Source organism: Prunus persica, chromosome G6, assembly GCF_000346465.2.
Source record: "Prunus persica cultivar Lovell chromosome G6, Prunus_persica_NCBIv2, whole genome shotgun sequence".
In the NCBI taxonomy this organism is placed as follows: domain Eukaryota; kingdom Viridiplantae; phylum Streptophyta; class Magnoliopsida; order Rosales; family Rosaceae; genus Prunus; species Prunus persica.
In genome coordinates, this window is record NC_034014.1 from 13,058,126 (window position 1) to 13,082,020 (window position 23,895).

The 23,895-nt window shown below is 35.2% G+C and overlaps 3 protein-coding genes and 1 long non-coding RNA gene across 7 annotated transcripts; 2 read left to right on the forward strand and 2 right to left on the reverse strand.

The window, feature by feature from the left end:
- LOC18773222 (abscisic-aldehyde oxidase) lies at positions 2,241 to 11,782 on the reverse strand. 3 transcript variants are annotated; one of them, XM_007207244.2, is made up of 10 exons: positions 11,415 to 11,777; positions 9,433 to 11,112; positions 8,556 to 8,815; positions 8,200 to 8,409; positions 7,723 to 7,941; positions 5,706 to 6,671; positions 4,809 to 4,904; positions 4,523 to 4,621; positions 3,878 to 4,067; positions 2,241 to 2,839 (listed from the first exon to the last, which is right to left on the reverse strand). In XM_007207244.2, the coding sequence occupies exons 1-10, from the start codon at positions 11,554 to 11,556 to the stop codon at positions 2,568 to 2,570; spliced, it is 4,134 nt and encodes a 1,377-aa protein (XP_007207306.1). In that variant the 5' UTR covers positions 11,557 to 11,777; the 3' UTR covers positions 2,241 to 2,567. The 3 variants fall into 3 exon arrangements, with proteins under 3 accessions (XP_007207306.1, XP_020421741.1, XP_020421740.1); XM_020566152.1 differs by lacking the exon at positions 11,415 to 11,777 and having other exon boundaries at positions 9,433 to 10,869; positions 11,042 to 11,117; XM_020566151.1 differs by lacking the exons at positions 2,241 to 2,839; positions 3,878 to 4,067; positions 4,523 to 4,621 and adding an exon at positions 4,629 to 4,708 and having other exon boundaries at positions 11,415 to 11,782.
- Positions 12,101 to 14,458, forward strand: LOC18774207 (ubiquitin carboxyl-terminal hydrolase 24). The gene is made up of 2 exons (XM_007207685.2): positions 12,101 to 12,553; positions 13,100 to 14,458. The coding sequence occupies exons 1-2, from the start codon at positions 12,539 to 12,541 to the stop codon at positions 13,754 to 13,756; spliced, it is 672 nt and encodes a 223-aa protein (XP_007207747.2). The 5' UTR covers positions 12,101 to 12,538; the 3' UTR covers positions 13,757 to 14,458.
- LOC18774636 (sugar transporter ERD6-like 7) lies at positions 16,524 to 18,502 on the reverse strand. Of its 2 annotated transcripts, XR_002272243.1 has the most exons (5): positions 18,316 to 18,502; positions 17,350 to 17,403; positions 17,166 to 17,215; positions 16,967 to 17,081; positions 16,524 to 16,855 (listed from the first exon to the last, which is right to left on the reverse strand). XR_002272243.1 is itself a non-coding variant. In XM_020566860.1 (4 exons), the coding sequence occupies exons 1-4, from the start codon at positions 18,343 to 18,345 to the stop codon at positions 16,740 to 16,742; spliced, it is 315 nt and encodes a 104-aa protein (XP_020422449.1). In that variant the 5' UTR covers positions 18,346 to 18,502; the 3' UTR covers positions 16,524 to 16,739. The 2 variants fall into 2 exon arrangements, 1 of the variants encoding a protein (XP_020422449.1); XM_020566860.1 differs by lacking the exon at positions 17,166 to 17,215.
- On the forward strand, positions 22,301 to 23,240 carry LOC109949943. Its single transcript, XR_002272274.1, has 2 exons — positions 22,301 to 22,622; positions 22,863 to 23,240. It is a non-coding gene; the product is annotated as an uncharacterized LOC109949943 (long non-coding RNA).

Consider the following 23,895-nt stretch of genomic DNA (forward strand, 5'->3'; position numbering starts at 1 on the left):
AGTCTGACCCCTCTCTTTAAAAAAATATCAATATTTTATTTTATTTTTTTTTAAATTAGGGAGATTCACTATAATACCAATATAGGAGCCCAAATTATAAAAAAAAAATCCTATATGAAATGGACTTTAGAAACACATCCAAAACTCATTTACAACATAACAAAAAAACTTTTAACTTCTTTTAAATTACAAAACTGCTATTGATTTCTTAAGACAAACTCAACCCAAAAACTTCATAAAAAAGCTCAAAACACTCAATTGGAGCATCAAAGTAATTTAATAATTAAAATTAAATTCAATAGGCCATGTAGGGTTTATTTATAGTTTTAGTGCTAAGAATGGGTATTTGACTAAATATCTCTTTTAGTTATTGATTTAGGTCTTTGAATGGGTTTTTTGGCAGCAAATTTTTTTTTTAATGGATAAAAATCCTTAATTAAATTTAAATATTACAATAATTATTTTGATAATATTGCTCATAGCCCAATCCTAACTATCCTATTTCCAAGAGTAGGTCTTATAAAGACCTTCAAGGAACTATAGTTTTTCAATGTGGGACTAATTTCAACTCAAACATATTTGCAATGCCTTGCAAAAACCAACAATACCCCACATTTGAGTTGAAATTTGTATTCAAACACCTAACAATGGGCATCATACGACTTTCTTTGTTGCTTAGGGTGGATTGTCGGTATAATATTACTCATTGTGTTATTCCTCATGGAAGTGAAATGAGTAGATTGCATAGACTTGGTGTGTTCATTCCAAGTGCCAAATTAGGCCCCTTTTGGTTCATGAGAAAAAAGGCTTGGGGATGAAAAATTAATTGCTCTCCCATGTTTGGTAAGTCCAAGCATGAGAAATGGTTGCCTGGCACATGAGAAATAGTTGCTTCGCACATGAGAAAGTAGGGGGGAAAGTGAAACCCTCCTTCCCCTTTTGGGTTTTGTTTTCCTTTCTTATGGGAAAGTTTTGGAAAATAAACAAACATTAAATGCACATTTTTCATTATTATTTTGTCCCCATTAACAGTTTAGAATTACCATATATATCATTCAATGCATTTTTTTTTTTTAAAATTTGATTTAATATGGGTATAATTGGAAAATTATACAAATTTTGTTTTCCATTCCAACTCAAAAAAAACATGAGTAAGAAAATAAAGTGATATATCCGCGTTACTTTCCCAGTATTACCAAACATGGGAAATGACTTAGGAAAAGACATAGAAAGTGATTCCCACAAATTCATTCCGTTAACCAAATAGAACCTTTAGAGTTTTGTTTGGCATAGCGCGAATATCATGAAAATGTGTCTGATGAGTTACCCTTACTATGGTTATTTTATTATTAATTCTTCTTACTCCTTGATTCCACGTGCTGTATTTGATAAGCTCCAAATGTTCGTGCTAAAATCATACCCGACCCCATGGCTGGAGATGAAGCAAATGGAAAATTGTTGCCCGCATCTTGAATCGGAGTTTGTCTATTATCAAATGGATTAGCAATTAATATGGTAGATCGGATAGCAGCCGGGCTCCATTTTGGATGTGCGCTTTTTAGAAGTGCAGCCAAGCCAATAACATGGGGAGAAGCCAAGGAAGTTCCAGAGTCTATAATGTAGTTGTTGTATAGAGGAAACTCCAACCATTGCACATAGCCTGCTGGTTTATTTGGAACCCAAGCATCCAAAATCTATGACCCGGGTGCCATTACGTCTGGCTTCACAATGCCTGCATAAACATGTGAAGGATCTTGTGACACATAATATGGCACGCTTGGAGCACGAATATTCGCTCTTGTAATTGCTTCTCGGAAGCACTAACGGACTCAGAAATTTTTTAGCAGAAGTGCAATTTTGAAAGGCTAAAAACTCTTTGTGAATTGAACATTTAAGGCCTTTTACTTAGATTGACCTTAAGTCCTTTCATTTATTCATATCATACATGAAAAATTGTTTTATATAAAAATATTGACCAAGTATGGACAATGGTTTGTTGAAATAATCATTTTCTCCCGATAATTTTTGGCGGCTTTTATTCCTTACACATCAAATAAGAAAACTTGATTTTATGAGATTTTATTATGAAGTATATATTGACTTAATAAGCCATCATTTTTAGCCTAAATCGTATTTTGCACTAAAACCAATTTTTCATATTTTGATTTGGTGGGAATTTGATTTTCTAGTATTTTTATTTGAATCCAAATGAAGAGTACTTCTTTATTAAAATTGTAAACTTAAGTAAATGGAGTAATATAAAAATAAATGGAGTAATATAAAAATAAGATAATTTGGGCACCACCACCAGCTGAGCAAAGGGGCAATTTGGAGCACATACAATAATCTTTTTGATGAGAAGAAGTGCAGGTCTCCTTGTGCCTTAATAGGTCCGCCATTGACCATACCGGCCAAAATCTAGAGATTGTATTCTCCATTCCTCGTTCCTTTTTATTTTTGCACAAGACAAACAATGTTCAAAATTCAATATTGAACCCTATTCATACCATTATTCAGATAAAGTGACTGCGGTTATCCCGCAGCTAGGTTCTTTGACTGACGTGGGATTAACTAGCATGATCCTTCTGTGTGCACAGATAATGACATTTTCCGTCTGCCTTCCTGCCATAGCCTGCAACCCATTCCAAGTACCTCTCCACAGCTTCCAGCCCACATAGCTCCTTCACAACAGGCATGGTAGCGGGAACATCCAACTGGAAAATTGATGCTGATCCATCTAAGCCACCCCACTGAAGAAGCTGTTTTCTTGATTCTTTAATTGCCGCCCTAGTAGCACAGTGAACTGAAACTGCAAGCAGTAATGGTGGCTCACCAGAAGCTGCACAAAAAACATTTCAATTTGAATTGCTAGGTCTCTGATTTAAAAAAATCAACGGCTCTCTTTCATGAGTGTATTTTACAAGCTGGGATTTTTGAATGTTAAGCAACTTGAGAACCTAACTAGAAATTTAAGAGAGATTCAAAAATAAATGTACAACGTTTTTAATGTTTTCCTTTACAAATCTCTTCCCTGCATGTTAGAAGAACAATCCTACTCCAACAAAGGTACCAAATTCTTTTACACGAAGGACCCATTAAGGAAGGGCTCCTCTAATATAATGATACGATTGTAACAGAAAATAGACTCTGGAACCCAAAATATAAAAATTTATTTGAAATTTAATTTGTTTTCGAGTTTGGTGTGGGGCCAATTAAAGAGGAAAAGAGAAAGAGAGAAGAAAAATATTGTGGTCCAATATTTCTCTCCCTCAAACATTCTTTTTTCTGACTCTTCTCTCTGACACAAACCGAACTATAACAATCTAGAAAAACTAAAGCCCCTCCACTAACATTTTTGTTTAGGCTTTCAGTTAAACGTAAAGAAGGAAAACATAGAGGAAAGTCAAAAGAGATAACATATGTTAATTCATAAGATGAAATATAAAAAGGGGTTTTTAAAAGCCATTCCTCAGCTATATTTTTCTATTAGGACTAGTCTCATTCCTTTGACAGTTCCAATTTCAGTCCAATTTGACTTCTGAAAATGAACTGGAAAACCCAATCAATAATTTTAAAGAAAGCTACAACTATACCAAAAATCTGAATCCTCTGCTAGGATTTTTATTCTGGGATTTGCTTAACTTTTAATATACATAGCACTCCACTTTTTAAATTCCATAATAACTTAAAAATGAAGAAATTAAGAAGTAGTATGGCATGCACAATTTATTCTTTTTAATTTCCAGTTTTTTAAAATTTCCATACTTTTATTCACAGAGAAAACTTTTCTGGTACTATCAGTTGTATCTAAGTACAAGTCTGCCAGGCACAGAGTGTAACTAACGTAAAAGGTTTCAGCAACTTTTAAATGGCATACCTTTCGAAGAGAGAACACGTTTTCTGTGATGCCCACTGTTCAGTATTTCAACATTGAACTGTTTGGGTATGTTGTCCATTGAAGGAATCTTATACGTCCATGTACCCTTCGAAACCACCAATCCCTCAGAGTTTGACAAATATTCTTCAAGCATGAAAAACCCAATTCCTTGAACAAAAGCACCTTCTATCTGCAGTAAACACGTACTCCTAAATTTTATTAAACCACATAGACAACACACCAGTGAAATGACATTATGCAATATGAAATATTATGAATGAAGACTTGCAAATTAGAAGGTTCGGATCATTGAAATATAATTTTTAGTGGGCCCCACAAGGTGTCACTCAAATAAGATTATGCAAGGGATACCTCAATAGAAGGGGACTAAGGCATAATCTACTGAAATTATGCAATATGAAAAATTCTTATAGGTAGAACCTACAGACATTATGAATATGCACCGAGTATACGGGACAAACATCTACTGACAGTTCTGCCCCTGAACATTCCCCATGCAGGATCTTATACCTTTGACTGCAACATATAGCTAGTAGACTCTAGATCTTAATTCAAAGAAAATTTGGAGTGATGCAAACATTAGAACTTTATTTTTGAGTAGCACATAAGTTTAGTAATGCTTACCTGTCCTAAATCTACCGCAGGGTTGAGACTCTGACCACAATCGTAGATCATATCTGATCGCAGAATTGTGGTTTCTCCCGTCAGAAGATTTACCTCCACCTGTGATAGTTCATTGTTATCTCTATAATTTTAAATGATAGTAATTGGTATTCATCCTGATAGTATGATATTGCAGTATGACTTGCCCTGCAGTATGTAAGCATACCCTGCTGAATTCAAAAGGCACAAAAGAACTACGATATACAAGAATATGAGGAAGCAGTAAGACTGTTAAAGACAAACTTGCCTCACTCACAGCAGCGCCATAGTTAAGGTATTCCATGGAAGCAAAATCGGGGACAAAATAAGAACTTGCTGATAAGTTCACAGCTTGCAAGGATGCCTGCATTTTGAAAGAAGAATGATACAGACTGTAATGATAGTATATATCAATTTGGGAATAAAGGAAAATGCAAGATAGAGAGTTATTTCTGTGCCTTCAAAACCTATAAACAGAACCCAATGTCAAATAGTAGTTGTAGAAAGTTTAGAGTGTTTTTAGTTGTTGATGAGGGCAAACTTGAAACTATGATAAATTTCATTAAATACATAAGACCACATAAGTTTTCAAAATCTCCCTCTTACTCTTCACAGCACCCTAAAAAAAGGAGTATCAATGGAGATTTAACAGCAGCACCCTAGAACAGTGCCCTATGAAGAAATTGTAGGGTGTATTGTCGCCACTTACGGTGCCTGTTTTTGTTGGACAGCTCGCCATGAAGAATTATAATGATTGCTAACCTGATGACTCAATGAGTGATTCATAGTTTTCATTTGTACTCCCATTAAAAACTTTTGGTTCGTCTTCAGTTATTCTGTCTGGGGGATTAGAAGTAGTGTTTTGTGTTTTCTTTTTTTTTTTTTTGGGGTTTCTTGGGTACTTCCAGAGTTAGTGTGTGAACTTTTGTTGGAGTCCCATGGCAGGGTTTTGCTAACTTCAAAAACAAGAAATTAATTAAGTGTTAAAAAGAAAACAAATTGAAGAAACAATAAATAAAAAAGGATTGCTATTTACACTCCCAAATATCGCATGCACTTCTCTTGGGGACTGCAAATAACTCTGGTATTATCGTAGTGTTATTTGCACTCCCACAAAGCAGTGCAGAAGTGCAAAGAAGGCCTCTCCCAAATCAAAACAGAATACCTGTTGGATAAGCGTCTCCCAGTTAGTAGAGCCCATTTTCTCCTGCAATCTTTCCTTAAGAGTAGCTAGCCTCTCAACCAAGATATTACAGCACAGTCTAACTGCCTCGCAGCTTGATTCAGATGTAGTGCTCCCAGCAGTAAATCCCCCTTGAATTAAGCTCAGTGTATCAGATTGTACCACCCGTATTTTATCCAAAAGATCTCCACTACCATCACATTGAATCGAACCAAGAGCAAAAGCAGCCATTTGTTTTACCTTCGTCCAAAGCCCTTGACCCAGTTCAATTCCTCCAACTTCAACAGCAACAGACCCATCACTTAAAATGCTTACTTTTCCTGGAGTTGGCCTCAATGACACTTCATGCACTATAGGTACCCTAGAAATTCCTCTTTTCTTCCATTTATTACACCTATTAAATTCTTTTATCATCTCAGTCCTTGGGTTGAAGCTTGAAGACTTGGCCAACTTGTCCCATATCAAAGGTATAGTATACTCTAGAGGTTCACCAGCGCTGTGCTCATAAAATAAATCAAGGCTGTACTGTGTGTGAAGATTTACACTTCTCACAGAATCCACTTCCATAGAAAGAGTAGATGCTACATGTTCAATTACAGCTTCAGCAATAAATGACCCCTGCACCTCCCCAGGGGCCCGCATAGCAGACCTACTCGGAGTGTTTGTTTTGCATAGCTTTATATCAAAAGACAGAGCACCCCAGTCATACTTCTTAAGTGCACACACTATATTGCGTGGCAATATTGGACTTATATCTGGGGACGTGCCAGCATTGATCAATATATCAAGTTGTAAAGCTGTAATCTTCCCATTAGACTTGAATCCCACACTGTAAATTATCTTCATGGGATGCCTTCCTCCTGCCATTATCATATCAACCTGGCGATTGAGATACATCCTTACAGGTTGGTGTAATTTCTGTGCTGCAAGTGCACATGCAGTTGCGACCTAAAATACCAGAATAGCAAAATAGACCTTTAGCCTCTATTTAGTAAATCAACTCATGAAAAAAAGGCAATAAACATAGACAGATGATGTACTATTATGTGTGTTAATAAGAAACATACCATTTGCATACATAATCTAAGCTTATATCATTTTAATTTTGGGTTCTTATCTGATGAATTAGAACATATATGTCTAAATACGCCTACAACATACTTAACGTTATATGTCTAAATGCTCATACAACATATATATATTTATATATATTGCATCAACAAATTTCAGCTAGTTGATAATACATAAGCTAATTCTCTAGGGAGATTCATATTAGTTTGGACCCTAGGGTGTTGGCTAGTTGTGCATTGAGACTATTTAGTATCTCTAAATAACCATCTCACATAATGATAAATAATAATAAGAGCCTCAATTTCTCTTCTCCTTGTTGCAATGCATGTAAACACATTAAACAAAACAGAAGACAATGACTGGATTTTCCAGTAGAAATGGAGTCAATTAAATATAAATGAATTAGTTATCAAATGTGGGTTAAGTGTTGTTACTGAATAACTCAATTTACTTGTCAAAACTTAAAAACAACTGAAATCTTATTTTCAAGTCCAATAATCAATTCTGATAAAATTGTTGGCTTAACATATATTGTTTGCCTTAGTCCCTGATAGTTTGGGTCCAACAGTTGTCCAACATAGTATCAAAGCTGGTTGTAGGTAAGGTTGGAAATATCTGTTCCTCATTCCCAACTTGTTTCTAAATTTGTAAGGTACATGGTGGGACTGCACCTGTCTGTTTCTCTCTATTTGTACCTCTCCAGATGCAAGATAGGAAGTTGTACATGCAGAGGATGTTAGCTTAATACACATTGTTGGCCCATTCTACAACAGTTCTTTTAGGGTTCAGTCGTCTAACAAAAATATCATATTTGTCACACAGTAATAACAAGTACTTAATCTAAACTAAAACTCAGCAAACCTCGGTTATAATTTAGATAATCTGTCATAGAGATGGAATATAAAAACTCCTGAAAGTAAATACTCACAGGCATGGCTTTTATGGCCTTTCCACCAAAGCCACCTCCAACCCTTCTTGTAATTACACGAACATTATTTTCAGGAATACCAAGACATTTTGAAATGACAGAGTGTGCAAACTCAGGGCACTGAATTGAACTGTAAACCACCATGCAGTTGTCTTCATCTGGTACAGCAAGGGCAGTTTGAGTCTCCATGTAGAAATAGTATTGCGAACCAAGTTTGATCTGAAAGACAGGTATGCATGGATTTGTAAATTAGTGGATGATTCTACAAAGATGTTGAAAACCAAGCCAACATTCTCTGTTATACTCATTTTCTTTCCCCATTTCATATAATCTGTTCTTGTATATACAAATAAAACCAAGGCGAAAAGTTGAATATCCAGTATCCAAATTACTAGGAGCAGGGGAGAGTAACCCGGGAGTATTGGGATGGAAAGGGAACCAGAAAACAAAGAAGAATGTCATATAGATGTCAAGTACCTCAGCAGAAAGAATCTTGTGATCAGCTGCGGCCATTCCATTTGATATGTCACCAACCTGTTTTGGATAGATGAAAGGAGGGACCTCAAAATAACTTGATTTCTTAACAGCCTCTTCGACAGATAGAATAGGTGGTTCTATGCCTTCCATTTCATAATCAACCACCACAAAGTTTGCAGCCAAATCTGCATGTTTCTGTGTATCTGCAACCTATAAAATTTATTTTGATGAGTAAACTCAGCACACAATCCCATCAAAGAAGAAAAAGCATTTGTCTGTAGTTACATTATGGGTAACACTTTACATTCATTCCAGCACTAAGCTTAATACAGACAATAACAGAATCATGCAATTACCACAAAAGCAATTGGCTGACCAGCACATTGAGTAAGATCATCAGCAAACAGGGGTTCGGTACCAAACATAGTCTTCGACCCCACGTTCTCCCCACTGTTGGGGATATCTTTAAAAGATATCAGTGCAGAAACTCCATCTGGATGTGGTTTAGGTTTGAATTTTATTCCCTTCACTCTGGCCAAAGGCTTTGTACTATAAATGAACGCTCCATATAAGCAATTTGTCGGAGATGGAATGTCGTCTACATAGACTGCCTCCCCTAGAATTTGATTTTCATGAATGAGATAAGTACTTTAGTTGTCAAGAGTTAGAAGCACCCAAGAAAAAATATAATTTAAAAAAAAACTGGAAAAGATATGGAGTCAATGGAATCAAAACAGATCATGAAATGGTTTAAAGAGAATAATGTAACCACGAAAAACTGGAAAAGATATGGAGTCAATGCAAACTCACTGTTGTCCTGGTTGGTAAAAAAAAATCAATAACTATTGCAAGCCAGGAAAATAAAAGGGTCAAACAAACTCGGTGCCATAATCTACAGACAGAATCATTTTAAAATGAGACATTTATATAAGCACTTGTAAATTTATAATTCAATTTCTAAATACTTTTAGCTCTCTAACATGACTGACCAAGAGGAAAGAAGATAGCAAAATATATAAGCAATGGTATTTTCATGAATAATACGTAGTGCATCCTGGTGTCCTTAATATAACTTCACTCCAGAGAAAGAAAATCCAGATTTTTCTATATTATCAGGTCTTAAAGTGAGTAGTCAAGATTAAGTTTCTTTATAGATTTCACCATTACCATCACAGAGACCATAAAAAGAAAGCTAGTAACTAGACATCCTCATAATCATGTGAAGGAACAAACCTGAAGCTTGCAAGAGAGCTCCAGATTTTGTAATTGGCTCACCAACTGGATAATACTCTGTACTCAATCCAAGCACCTGTTTAGCAGATGTGACAACAGTTGGAATCTTACATCTTTGGTTCTTTTTTAGCATAGAAGAATCCGCCGAAAAATGACTTTCCAAGAAACCATTGGAAATTTCAGATTCACTGTCAATTAACGGGCTAAAGAACTCGAAAAGAAAACCAGTAGCCAAGCTTGACCTGTAAGCAGGACTCATGGTACCTTCTTCGGGAACCACAGTAGCTCTAACTAACTTAATAGCTTCATACAAAACACCAGCAGTCAGAGTTTTCCCAGTTAAAAATTCCTCAACCTTTCTTGCTCTAATTGCATGTTTAGTTCCATAAGCACCAAAAGCCAGACAACAGTGCTCTACCATAATTCCATTAGATATTTTACAAGACGAAACTTCAGCTAAGAAGGCAGCATGTAAATAAGGCAATGCGTTTCCTAGGGGTCTGGGTGTAGCTCGATAGGTTTCAAACAGCAACGTTGTGTTTGTTTCTGGAGAAACTTGTCTGACTGCTTCCTGATGTGGGATTTTAACACTTAAAAGTACACTTTTTGGATCCAGTGGAGGTCTAGTCAGAAAATCCTCCAACTTAATCATTTCAGATCTAGAACCATTCATTATACCTACCTCTGAATCCACAGCAAGAAGTATCGTAGCAATATCTGAAGGAAAGCATTTTCTTTGTGCCATCACCAAATTCCCTCCTATACTAGCTGTATTTCTGAGAAAACCTGAACCAATTTTCTCCATATGATTGGCAATTTTATTTAACACAATCTCACCTCTTGATGGAAATTCACCTTTGTCTTTCTTCCTCAACATTTCAATAACTTCAGATATTGTTAGAATTGCTCCAATCTCAACCCCTGTCAGATCCACCTTAATCATTGACAACTCAGGAACATATCTGAGATCAATGTATCTGTCAGAGCATTTTAGCTCCTTGTAATACCCCATCCCAGTGTTACCAACAACTAATTTCATCTCATTTTCATTACTAAAATCATTAGCTTTCAATAAGTTTTGAAGCTCCTCAACACTAACAGGACTGTACCAACCATATCTCTTTGAATCCAAAAACATGGAAGACCTGATTTCGTTTCTTAAGAACTCAGGAAATGTACAGTTCTCAGCATCATGATTATATAGAGGCAAACTATCTATCTTCACTTCCTTACTGTCGCCCTTTCTCCAAAAAGAGTTGAACCCCAAATCCTCCATATCAACATCTGCTGCAAAACTCTTACAGGCATCAGCAATGGATCGATACCCAGTACATCTACAGAGGTTTCCTGCAATAGACTTTTCAACTTCAGAAACGGTGAGTTTGGAGAACCCAGGAGGTGGCTCCAGTCGATTGGTCTTTTCAGCTTTGACAAGAGCTGCAAAGAGTGAAACACACATGCCAGGAGTACAAAAACCACATTGAGAAGCATGGAAACCAGCAAACCTTTGTTGAATAGGATGGAACCCATCTTTACTATTTCCGAGTCCTTCGGATGTTGTAATTGAACATCCATTTATACTGCAAAGTAGAGTGAGACATGAACTTACATTAAAATCTTTCACTTCGTCAACAACAGGGTCATACTTGGACAGTAGCACAACACAGGCACCACAACCACCTGCAACCATTTTTAAAGTTTATATTATATAACTAATCCAATTTTAGGCAGATGCAAAATCCAACATACATAAAACCTTTTGAAAGTTCGTAACCCAAATTACAACCTGATCTAATATGATTATTACTGAACACCTGAAATTATAGAATCATCAGCAAGAAAGAAGGCTCTTTAAACATCAATTGGTCACCATGAAAGAAAAAAGTGTTCAAAACCTCCCAATCATTCAAATTTATGAGGTTATTAAATTCTACTTCTGAAACTGAGAGAGAGAGAGAGAGAGAGAGAGAGAGAGAGCAGACCTTCACCACAACCGAGCTTGACACTTTTGAAACGAGTCTGAGTACGCAAGAACTCAAGCAAAGTAGTTGAAGGGTCAACACTTGGGAGCTCAAACCTCTCCCCGTTAACTGCAAAAACCAGACAACCTTCTCTTTGCGCCATTTGTTAGAGTCAGAGAGCCAGAAAGCTTCAGAGGCAGAGCAACAAACTACAGAAGATAAAGTACCCATAACTCCAAATCTATCGAAGACGGAGAATGATGTCACAATCACAGAAATCCAAGTCAACCGCTAAGTCACTATTTTTGGAGCATTATCCTAAGCAATCCATTTTTCTTTATAAGAATCGTCTCTTTTGAAATTTTTTAACAACATTCCAACTGTTGGTCTTTCAAGTTTCTCCAGTTTTATCTCAATCTAATGCAAGAGCAAGGGTAAAGGCAAGGCAAACGTAAAGTTTGTTACTATTTATGTGAATAGTAGCAGAAGCAAGGGCAAGACAAGTATAAAATTTGTCACTATTTATATGAATAATAGCAGCATCACAAGCGCAATTATTATGGGAAATATGCTGATATAATCACTTAACACAACTTTCATTCCCAAATCATCACTTTACAAAATCTTATTCTGACATAATCATTGGGGACTTGAAATTACCTAATTACCCTCTATATAAAATGCATATCTATTGACCCTTTATCGCCTCTTCTCTGAGAAAGCCAACTTCTCCCAACTCCTCTCTCTCTCTCAGTTCTCTCTTCCTCTCTCAGCGCTTTCTCTCTCCATCGACCACCACCACTCTCTTTCTCCCTCTGCTGCGAAAACCTAAGCAGTACTCTCTCCTTCTCTCTCTGCAGTCGATGTTAGGGTTTGGTGAGGGGGTTCTTGAAGGTGAAAGAGAGGGTTTCTCCGTTAAATGCTCTCTCCCTTCAACAATCTCTCAGTTCCCTCTGTTTTCATGTCTTCAATCGACGTCTTTCTCTTCTCCTCTGCTCCTTCTGGGCCTCGCAAAACCCTATTTCTTGGTTTCGGTTCCGACTTTTTTCACATACTGCCTCCTCATTCTCAATCCTCTCACAGGCAAAATTCGTGCTTTTCTTTAGGTGTTTCTGGGATTTCCAATTCGGTTCTGTGCGCAAAAAATGAGTGATTCTAAGGTGGGTTTTGTATTTGTTATTGACTAGTTTGTCTTTTTGTATGGTTTTCATTTGAGAAGGATAATTTCACTAACCTGTGACTGATTTTGTGAAGTTTAGTAATTAAAGAAATTGGAAATTTCGGTATTGTAACTGTGAATTACTTCATGCTTGGATGAAACTTCTATTGGTCTGATTGATTTTGCTCTATGGATGATGAAGTGCCTCAATTTGCTATTTGTCATCGTGGATTGGTTCGTTTGTGATGCGTGTTTTCAGTTCCATTTTATGATGCATATTTAGTGTGGGAATTTATTGTGGTGGCAATGGCTATTCCATTATAACACAGCTTTACCCTCACTAGGCCCTAAATTAGCTGTTGAGTAATAATGCAGAAGTAAATTTGTTGTTATCATTGCTGTTTCAGCATCTAGTAGGATATTTTGCACCGTTCTAGTCTTATGGTTAATTATGTGATTTTGAAATACTAATGTAAATTGGCGTGGGATTTTTCTCTTCCTTGTGCTATAAAACCTGCCAAATTTTGTTGTTATTCCTTGTTTGCAGCTATTCGTTTTTGGGTCATTCTCTGAAGATGAGACCAGGTCATTGCTGCAAAAGCAATCACCTGGGAAGGCTGAAAAGCCTTTGGAAAAGAATGTATTGCAGTTTGGGTCTATAAATTTTGTTACTAAAATATCTTCGGGTGAATGTAATGGTGAATCAAGCAGACCACAAAATTCTGTGAAAGGGCTCAGCAAAGTTCAGCCTTTAAGTTCACTTAATAAGCCGAATGAAGTGGAGGCTGTAAAAGCAGCAAATGATAGTTTACCAGCATCTTTAACTACTCCTACAGAGAATGGATGTACTGATAATTATAAAAATGGTTCTGCCCATAGTAATGGCGTGACAGAGGCGACAATGGATAATCTTGATGTAGCTTCTTTACCTTTATCCAATAACGCAGGTGGTCTCTCCAATCAATTTTCAAGTCTGGAATTGCAGAACAGAGAGCAGAATGGTCGTGTTGATGATTTATCAGCTTCTAAGGTAAAGGGGGAACTACAGAAGTGTTTGAATGGGTTTGTTACAGTTTCTACGGTCTTGCCTCGTGGTTTAATCAATTCAGGGATTTTGTGCTTTCTCAATGCAACGCTACAGGCTCTCTATCCTGTTCTCCTTTGTTCAGCTTCTGCAGGAATTGAGAACTCGCAAAGTGCCTAAGGTCTCTATCTGTAGCAATGGGGCTGGACTATTCAAAACTGGTGCACATCCTATATTAGATAACTCTGGGGGGGAAGGAGGAGGGGGAGATGAGATTGTTTGAGGGGGAGTATAGGGAAACTTGGAGAGAAGCTTTCTCTGTTTTTAACCATTGACCATGTGAAATATAAACTTGCGGGAAACTCCAGGGAACTTAAGCTCCTGTGGCATCCTATCAAAGTTTGTAGGATAGGGATGGCCAGTCATTAGCTTAATGTCCTACCCCTTAGTTTGGCATCTTGATCTTGATCTTGGTTTTTCTTTCTTTTTTTCCTGCAGAGGAAAGACGAACTTTTTTTTAGAGAAGGGTGGGTGACTATCAAAAAGCATTATGTCAGCCCTCCAAGGTGGTGGAAAAAATTTCATCTTCAAGATGGACGCAGACTTATAGTCATCAATTTGTTGCAACTTCCTCCAGCATTATACTGAAATGCTGGATTTGGAATCAAATTTTGTTACTCTTCTTTGAGCCAGCAATTTTTATATTGTATTTCAAGGGATATATATGATGTCATAGTCTGACTGAAAGTTGTATTAATTTATACCGAGCCGTCCTTAGGTTGGGGTGGTTATCATTATCAGTAAAGAATTTTGTATCTATAATTTAAAATTGCATTATAATAAGGTGGAAAATGTGAAATGTGCATCGTATCTCAATCTCATCATTGTGTTTGCAAAATGATGCATGCCTCAGCTACTTTCAGTGTCAAGAATGTCTCCAAGTTCATAGGGTTTGTATATCATTGGCAAGAAAAATGCAAGGGGAAATGTCTGATATAATTATTTTCTGTTTCTTTCTGCAGTTTTGTCTTGGCAATTTCTGTTTCTTTCACCTTTTCTTTTTAGATTGCACAAGAAAAAGAAAAGCCGCGCCCAACTTGTTTATTGTATTTTTATTGCTTTTGTATTGCTTGTCTATTGCTATTTTATTGTTTGTTTATTGCTATCGTCCAACTTATTTATTGTATTTTTATTGCTTGTCGATTGCCATTTTATTGCTTGTTTATTGCTATCGTATTGCATGTCTGTTACCACTTCATGATCTACGTGCCATTATTTTTGTATTGCTTTTGTATTGCTTTTTGGTTGGTTTTCCTAATTAATATAATTTGTTGCAGGGGAAGCAACTATGAGTTTATTTATATTAACGAATCACATTCTTACAATAATAAATAATCAATAAAAAAGCAATAATGGAATCACATTCTTACACCAATAGCTGAACACGAATCAATCATATTGAAGAGATACATATACAGTGCTTGTTGTGCTTTATTTATATGATAATGAATAATGATCTAGCATTTTCCTTTACAAAATAAACTTATACAATCAAGTGTTTTCTTTTACAAAATATCCTTATAAGTTCATTCAAAAGACAGACTTGAAAAAACAGTTGATAAGAAAAAAATATAAGTGCAATAATCAGGCAATACCGCAACACAACAATGGCAATACGATGACAATACAAATGCAATAGGGGAGCAATACAATGGCAATACAAAAACTCCACATTCCCACTAAAATTTCATTCCATATTCCCACTATATATTCATAATCTACAACATATTACAAAAAGGACATGACATCCTTAATGGAATCACATTTTACACTCCTACATCGTCAAAATACCCTCGACCAAGGAATGGGTGGAGAGGCTTTTGTAAAAGTTGAGGATGTAAAAGATGTTCTTGACTAGAATGTGGATTAGTTACTGGCCAAAGGCTTCTTAGGAAATTATTTTCCTTTCACAACTCTCCAAAAGCTAATCTAGCCTGAGGGAAAAAACAGAATCAGAGATACATAGGCGTAACTAGTGACACTTGAGTACATTATGAACGCAAGAGAACTCAGATAACTCGCCATTATAATTGTCTTTCATAGATTAGGCCTAACTCTATCTCAAAGCCTTAACATGTTGGTGGCAGGTGGTTCAAGCTCCAACCACTTCGTGAAATTAACCAAAATAAAAACCACTCTCCAAAATTGATGCTTTCTCATCTGAAATTAGAAAACTAACAATATTGCTAAAGACGATTTTATTTTTTCCTGCATGAGTAAACTTTGCGGATTGAGATGACAGAGATGAAGGTATAATGATCTTCCTCTATGCAAAAAATAACAATCATATTTGTTTTTGCATAATGATTTTTATTTTGTGTCATTTGAGCATAGAATCCTTCAGGATCTTAGTAGAGTTCTGATAATTCCTTGTGATATTCTGAGACCACAATTGAACTTCATAATTTAACCCAAAATTTTCATAGAAGTGAACGACACATACCTTGATAGTGACATAACCAGCTGGTATCAGACCAATTATGGTTGTTAGGAAGAAAATATGATAGGGTGCATCCACTATTGGTGAAGCAAGATTAATAAACGTGTTTGGCAAGGTGGGAGTCAATCGTAGAAACAACATGTAGGTCAAAAGTCCCTCTCCTCTTTAGCCACCCGGAAGAAAAAATAAATGAATTACTCCTATTTTTGAAGTTAGTATCAATGAGAGATATGGAGACATTTGAATTTACCTGGTTTTGGAAAAACTGCAACTTGTCAGGCTAAAGAGAGAAGACAATGGGCCTCCCTATCAACTTTGACAAGAAATAAGAAGAACATGCACTAGCAGTGGCATTGAAAACCACCAAAGCTACACCTTTGAAAAAAAAGGGAACCAGCAAACAAGAACATGAATACAGTACCAGAGGCAAAAACAAAAGCAAAATAAATAAACCAATCAATGCCAAACAGTCATTGCAACGAAGTAGGGACAATGTTTTTGTGGGGTAAACAGTAGCAGTACAATATTTTTGTGGTTTGGAAGCCACTCTAAAGATTCCATCAACCAATCTGCTGCACTGTGCTGTCAAAATTTTCAACGACAACGAATGACCACAAAAAATGCTCTTCATTTCTTTTCTTTTTTAATTCTTCCTTCACTTCTCTATTTATTAATGTCTCCTTGGATTTGTTCCAGGGTTTTCCCTTTTGTTTCCGGTACCATCAAGATCACGAACAATATAGCCAGAGCATTGATGGCTGCATACAGAATGAAGGTACCTGAAAATAGAGACACGTAATGAGTTATTACCATGTATAATCAGATTTGCTTTTAACTCTACTAAATATTACTCTCTAGTTTTTATAATAAGAAAAGGAAAAGGTATTTACCATAGGAGCTCCAACTCATAAGAAAGTTGAAAGTGTAGGAACACAACCATGCACCAAGCCAGTTCACTAAAGTTGCAAAGCTTCTAGCCTGCCCTTCAATATTTATAGCGAATATCTGCAGCAGATGGAAATTTATTCAAACCGGTGACATGATCGATTACGGACGGTTAGATGAGTAAATGTTGCAAATTTTATATACCTCAGACATCACAATCCAAGGAACTCCTCTCATTCCTATTGAGAAGGATCCTATATATATATATATATATATATATATATCCAGAAACAAATTGTTAAAGAAATATAAGGGAAAAAATGGAAACTCAATGTTAAAAGAGAACGATCTGCGTGGATAATATATTTTGACAAGGCTCATCAGTTACCAGCATGCCAGTTACAGCAAGTGTGGGAGTTGCAGTGAGTGCCAATTCATGAACCTGGTTCACAAAGAGCATTTTGTCATGTTATTTGGATAAACCTAAACAGAGAGATGTTAGGGTGTTACAAGAAAAAAAAAAGTGGGTTGTGTTCCAATTATCACAGGCAAAGATTCTCTTGAGTTTGTGAAGCACTAGTCCTCAAGACAACTAGTTGTAATATACATTACTAACATCTCACAACAAAGGCATACATTAGATTTAACATCTGCAGTTAGAGGGAAGACCAGAAGAAAAGCCCTTAGATTTAAGCAGTATTACAAAGATCATGACTTGAGGTTTCCCAAATTTAGTTTGGGGCATGAATTTCCAACAATGACATAGTGCAGAGAAGATATTCGATACTATGCTAATAGTTGTGCCAGGTTACTAAGTTTGTGAAGAATGAACCTGGTAGGCTCAGAATTAAATGCAATGGAAAATCAAAGAAGGGTCCTTGTCCTTGGGTAGGGACCGACTGTTAGAGTGAGACTTTTTTAGGAGAGCACACATGTGGGAGAGAGGAAAGAAGCAGATTTGCAACTTCTAGTTGGTTAGCTGCAAGATTTGACGAGGAGCTTAGGAAAAATCCTAATATTTCAGTGGTAGATTTCATGGCATTGGTAAGGAAGCATTATTTCATTGATGTTACTAAGGATTGGATTTATAAAGCAAAGCAAATGGCTGAAGAGAAGATTCAAGGGTCAATTGAAGAACAATATGAAAAGCTATGGGACTATTGTTAGGACATTAAGAGACAAAATCCAAGTAGCACCATCCTTGTGAAGACAACTTTGAGAGGTGAAGATCCAGTTTTCAGACAATGTATGTATGCTTTGATGCTTGTAGGAGAGGATTCTTAGAAAGTTGTAGGACAATAGTGAGATTTGATGGTTGCTTCATCAAGGGAGCTCATCTAAGTCAACTACTTACTGTTGTTGGGATCAATGCCAACAATGGCATATTCCCAATAGCATTTGGTGTAGTGGAGATTGAGAACAGAGAGTGTTGGACTTGGTTCTTAGAATCTTTTTCAGAGCTGTAGGTATCACAGATGGAAATGGGTGGGTGATCATTACAGGCAAGCAAAAAGGCCTAGGAAGAGCAATAGAAGACTTAGTGCCAACTATTGAGTACATACATTGTGTCAAGCATATCCATGCAAACTTCAGAACACCTGGTCACGGTAGTTGGCTTTAAAACAGAGATTATGGGCTGCAGATAGAGCCACTATAGTTCCATGGTGGGAAACAGAGATGGAGAAGATAAGAGATTTGTCTGGATAAGCTTACAGATGGTTGGAAGATAGGCCTGCAAGCCATTGGAGCAGATCACATTTTAAAATTGGGCCAAAGTGTGATATGTTGCTCAATAATTTATGTGAGTGTTTCAATTATGCTATTTTAGAAGCTAGAGATAAACCAATATTGACAATCCTAGAGAGATTAAGAAATTATTTAATGTTGAGAATGGCAAGGCAAAGAGAAATGCAGTGGACTCAGAAGGTTGGACCAAGGATTGTAAAGATAATGAAAAAAAAACCTTGAATGAGAGTGGGTCATGCATTGCTCAACATGCTGGAAGAGGACAGTATCAATTTATGCACATGTTGGGGGGGCAATATACTGTGGATTTGAATAGGCATACATGCTCATGCACGAAATGGGATCTATGTGGTCTTCCTTGTTGCCAAGCACTAGTTGCAATCTCAAGGCAATAGAGGAGTCCCATGCAATTTTAGAGATGCATATGATAGAGCATATGGGAATTTGATATTCTCAATGCGTAATCAAGACTTACGGGTGAAAATGTTGAAATTTTAAAAATGTTTTAAAAATTTAACTGTTTTATTTATTTAATTATTTTGGATGTTTTTATTTATTTATTGTGAGGGTTATAAATATTTAATTTTCAGATTTTATTTCTATATTGAATGCCTTAATTTTCTAGTTTAATATGGTGAAGGTTACATGTTATTGGATGCCTATAAAAGGCCACTCCTCCTTCACATTTGAAAAACCACAATACACCATCAAAATATCACATACCACAAACTAATTCTCTCAATTTCTACTTTTATATATATTTTCTACTTTATATTATTATTTTGGCAATGGTTCTGTGACTTGGATACCTATATCGGTCTATGAACATGCTCATAACGAATCTTGAGTTTATGTATAAGGGGTCGTATCTTGGAGTCTTGTAGACCGTCAATACCTGCACGTAGGAAGGCTACAAAGGTTTTAGGACAGCGTCTTTGACGTGTTTCACTGTACCAAACTCACCATCTCACTTGTAATTTATTTTGCTTTCACTTACATATTAATTTGTTTTTCTTCAATTTCATTGTACCTTCAAAGTTTTATAATATGAATGTTTTGTATTTGGCTTTACGGAAAGAGGAAAACTATAATTTTTATAACAATCTAAAGCCTTTGAATGTTAAAGTTGTTTTCTTCCCGTACTGCTATTGCTTTAGTACTTTTTAACTCTTTGACTGAAGCTTTTGCATTTGTATTGGATTTTCAAATTGAAAATTAGGATTTATTTTGGGTAGATGCAGTTTAAAGCTTTCATGTTGTCTATACAATTTCAATTGCTTTAAATATTGTTGGTACATTTATATTTTATAATTTTAATGTTTAGGAAATTACTGCTAGTGTTTGAAAATAAATAACCTACAGACTAATTTATGTGGTATTATTATTATAGCTCATCATTTTGGAAGAGATTTAAATCTTTAATTGCTCAAAGGAAACTAGCAAATTAATTACAAAATCAATTTAAAGCTAGATATTTGGTGTGTCTGTTTTTTACTACACAATTATTTTTAAAATAAATTTTAGAATCTTAATAAGAGGAATGTTAGCAACCTTCTCTCTAACCTCCTCCTTTAAACCTTCTCCATTTTTTGCTTGACACGTGTCATTCTCCTTACATTTAAAACAATGTCATTAATATATTATACAAGCTAACTTTTGCTTTCCAAGTTTATCCTTATTAAATGTATTCAATTTATCCAAAAAATATTCACAACTTTCTTATCATCTTATTAATTTTTTTCTAACGTCAATTATTTTATTTTTAAAGAAAATATCTGCTTTTGAGATCCATTGTTGTCATTAACTTTAACATTAGAAGCTTTGCAACGGCCATTTCATTGACATAATTGTTTTGTACTTTGATATTGCTTTAAATCATTATTTTAGTTGCCATTAATTTTATATTATTGCTTCATTTCAATTGGTCTTTCAAATATGGGAATTTCTTAATGTGGTGATTATTTTGATTTGTTGAAGGTTTGATTAATGGGAAAGTACTGAAGTAATCAAAGTATTCAAATTTTTTTTCTCCCAAACCGTGTAATATTTCAAGGAATTTCTTCATATTCAACAAAATCTAATTTTTCTGGTGAAGGAATTAATGGCAATTAATGGTACTTTTCCATTACTTTTGTAAATGCATAATTATACAATATTTCAGTGAGTATAAATTAGCATGCCTTCTTTATTTTGTTGAACTCGACAACCTACATTGGAAACACATTCATATAGAAAAAGTCATATATGAATTTCATGACAATCTGTTTTGACAGGGAGAGATGCAAGTTTTATTAAATATTCTTGTCAAAATGATCATACTTGTTTGAGTTAATCTTAATTCAAATATATTTAGTGAACTTATATTTTTTTTTTATTGTGAAGTCTTAACAGATGCAACATTGAGTTAATTGCCATGAAGTGTACATAGTGAAATCTTTTTGAGAAAATTGAAATAAAATAATAAATTATATCATTGTAAGTGGCATTTAATTTTGAGTTTTGGTGTAAGGCTTTCATACCCGAAAATTTTTTCAGGTAGTTTTTTTACATTTATTCTGTGAGGCTTTCGGTGGTTTCACTATTATATTTACATTAACTATCAATATGATTGTGAGTTAGCATATCTTATGAATTTAAAAATAAATAAAATTTTGGTACAGACTTCATATATTTTGAGAATACCCTTAATTTGTGGGGTTGAGAATTTCCTTAACTATTTGGGAGTTCAAAATACAAAATTAATTTCAATACTTATTTAATGTTGAATCCAATTTTTCGAGATTAGTTTTAAATGGTTTGATTACCTCTTTAAAACTGAATTATTATTATTTTTTGTACATTTATTGTATAAGTTGTGATATCTCTTTTGTTGGGATTTATCTTATTTTGTTTTTAATTAGCCCTCAAATATTGACGTTACTTGCTTTTGATAATAATAATAATAATTAATTTTAAAACCGTGTAGACTTTTTGTAGGAGTTGATTTTTTTCTCAAAGGGAACTTTAATGCTATAATTTTATGTGTGGGTAATGTTGAGCAGTTTTTGTTTTATGCTGAAAAAGTTAGACCCATTTATGGAGTCTAATTGCATTGCTTTACTATCGTAGGCTTTTCTTCTCACTTTTCTCTCTCACAATTTTATGTGTGTTTTCAATTTCTTTATGCCATAATGGGAAAGATTCATTATATTCATTTAGTGACAGAATAATTTTTATATTCCCTTGGCAAACATGTTGTGTACATATGTGAAATTTGTTTTAATTATGAAAGTTTATTATGAGACTAACTTGTCTTCAATTTTGATACGAAAGCGTGTGCAATGATGATTTTGGTATAAAATTTTGGTAGAGAATTCTTACTGTCTTATAGGTTCCTATTGAGAATCAACAAGATACAATGACAACTTGAATATGCAATCATGATTCAGCCACTTAGAATGGACAAAAAGGGAGTAAGAATATCTTGAAATACTTAGTATTTATAATTAAATTTAAGAAAAATTAGGTAATAGACATAATTAACTTTACTAATTAGTATTTGAGACATTGGGCATTTTTGTTTGGGTTTTAATACCTAGAAAAGAATTGTTATTTTGGATTAGGCCAAAGAGGAGGGCCAGATTCGTTGGGCCTGTCTAAATTATAAAGGTAAAATACAATTTTACCCTTTTGTTTTAAAATCAGATTTCAGCACCTTTCTCTCTCTCTCCTCTTCCTTATTCACTCCAGCGATGACGACTCCCTCTTCTCTCCATTGACGATACGACGCCCTCTCTTTCTCCTCGTCCTTCTTCGCTCAATCAACGACGACGACACTCACTCTCTCTCCTCTTCCTTATTAGTCTCCATCAACAACAACACCGTCTCTCTCATCTTCCTTCTTTTCACGCAAAGCTCTGTTTTTCATCTGGTGAGGTATGTGTTTTCTAGATCAGATTCTTGTTTCAATTTTGTAGATCTATTAGGCCAACCTATATGGATCTAACAATAGATCCGTTATTTCAATTTTCTATATCAGATTCTTCTCAAGCGAAGTTTCTGTATCTATTGATTTATTAAGACTATATGGATCTAACAATTCGTTTGGCCAGCCTTGTCATTGGTGTGGGGTGAAATGATTTGGCTTTAATTCACATTTATAAATGATTTGGCCAGATATTGGGAAAGGATTGGGCAGCAATGGTTCTGCAGCTGGAGTTGTGCTTCCGCCAATTACAAAGAGGCCAGCCGGAAGACCACCAACAAAGAGGATCAAAGTTTTTGGTGAATTTAAAAGGCCATTGAAATGCAGTCGGTGCAGTGTTGCTGGGCACAATAGGAAGACTTGCAAGGCTATTATATGAACACTCCTTCTCATTTGACAATTTTTTATTTTAGATATGGTTTAGCGAATGTATAGTCAGTTTCTGTGTTGCACTTTTTGCAAAAACTGTATTGCAGTTTTAGTTGCTTGTAATTGGCTACACAGCTTCTAATTGGATATTGTGATTCTTTTTTGAAGTTAATGAAAATTATACAATTGTTTAATGAGTGGATATTCGCTTTCGACTGCCATTCAATGCTTGTTTTCAAATTTTGAGCAGATTTTGTTGCAGAAACTGCATTGCAGTTTCTGTTTATTTGTTGCAGATTATGAGCAGAAACTACATTTCAATGCTGACCTACTTAAATGTGTTTTGAACAAAGTTTTAGTACTTTGATTATGGCTTTGGCTTTTGGGTTCTTTTCACATTTTTTGAGCTGATTTTTTATTTTTATTTATTTATATAAACTGCACTGCAGTTTTAATTTGTTGCAGTAGTTTTGACCAAAAAATTCAGTGCAGTTTGTTTGTTTCCTTTTCGTTTTGTTGCATCCTGTTCCAAGATTATATTACAGTTTATATGTATAGGAAATATGTTCTCATATACCATAACTAGAAATATTTACAAACATCCACAAGAATTAAGATACATATTGTCTTGAGTTAACGAAAGGCAAATCACTAGAGACGATTAATTACACAGTTTTTGTGGTGTAGGAGTTTTGTGACATATTGTGCTCGATATTCATTCATGAATTTCTTGTCCACGCTTTTTGAAATGGGTTTTCTTGAGAAGCTTCTTCTGCCTTTCATTGAGCTTGTCCTTTATGTCTCTAATGATGCTGTTGAAAGCATAGGCATTGCACTGAAATTGGACATAGTCCG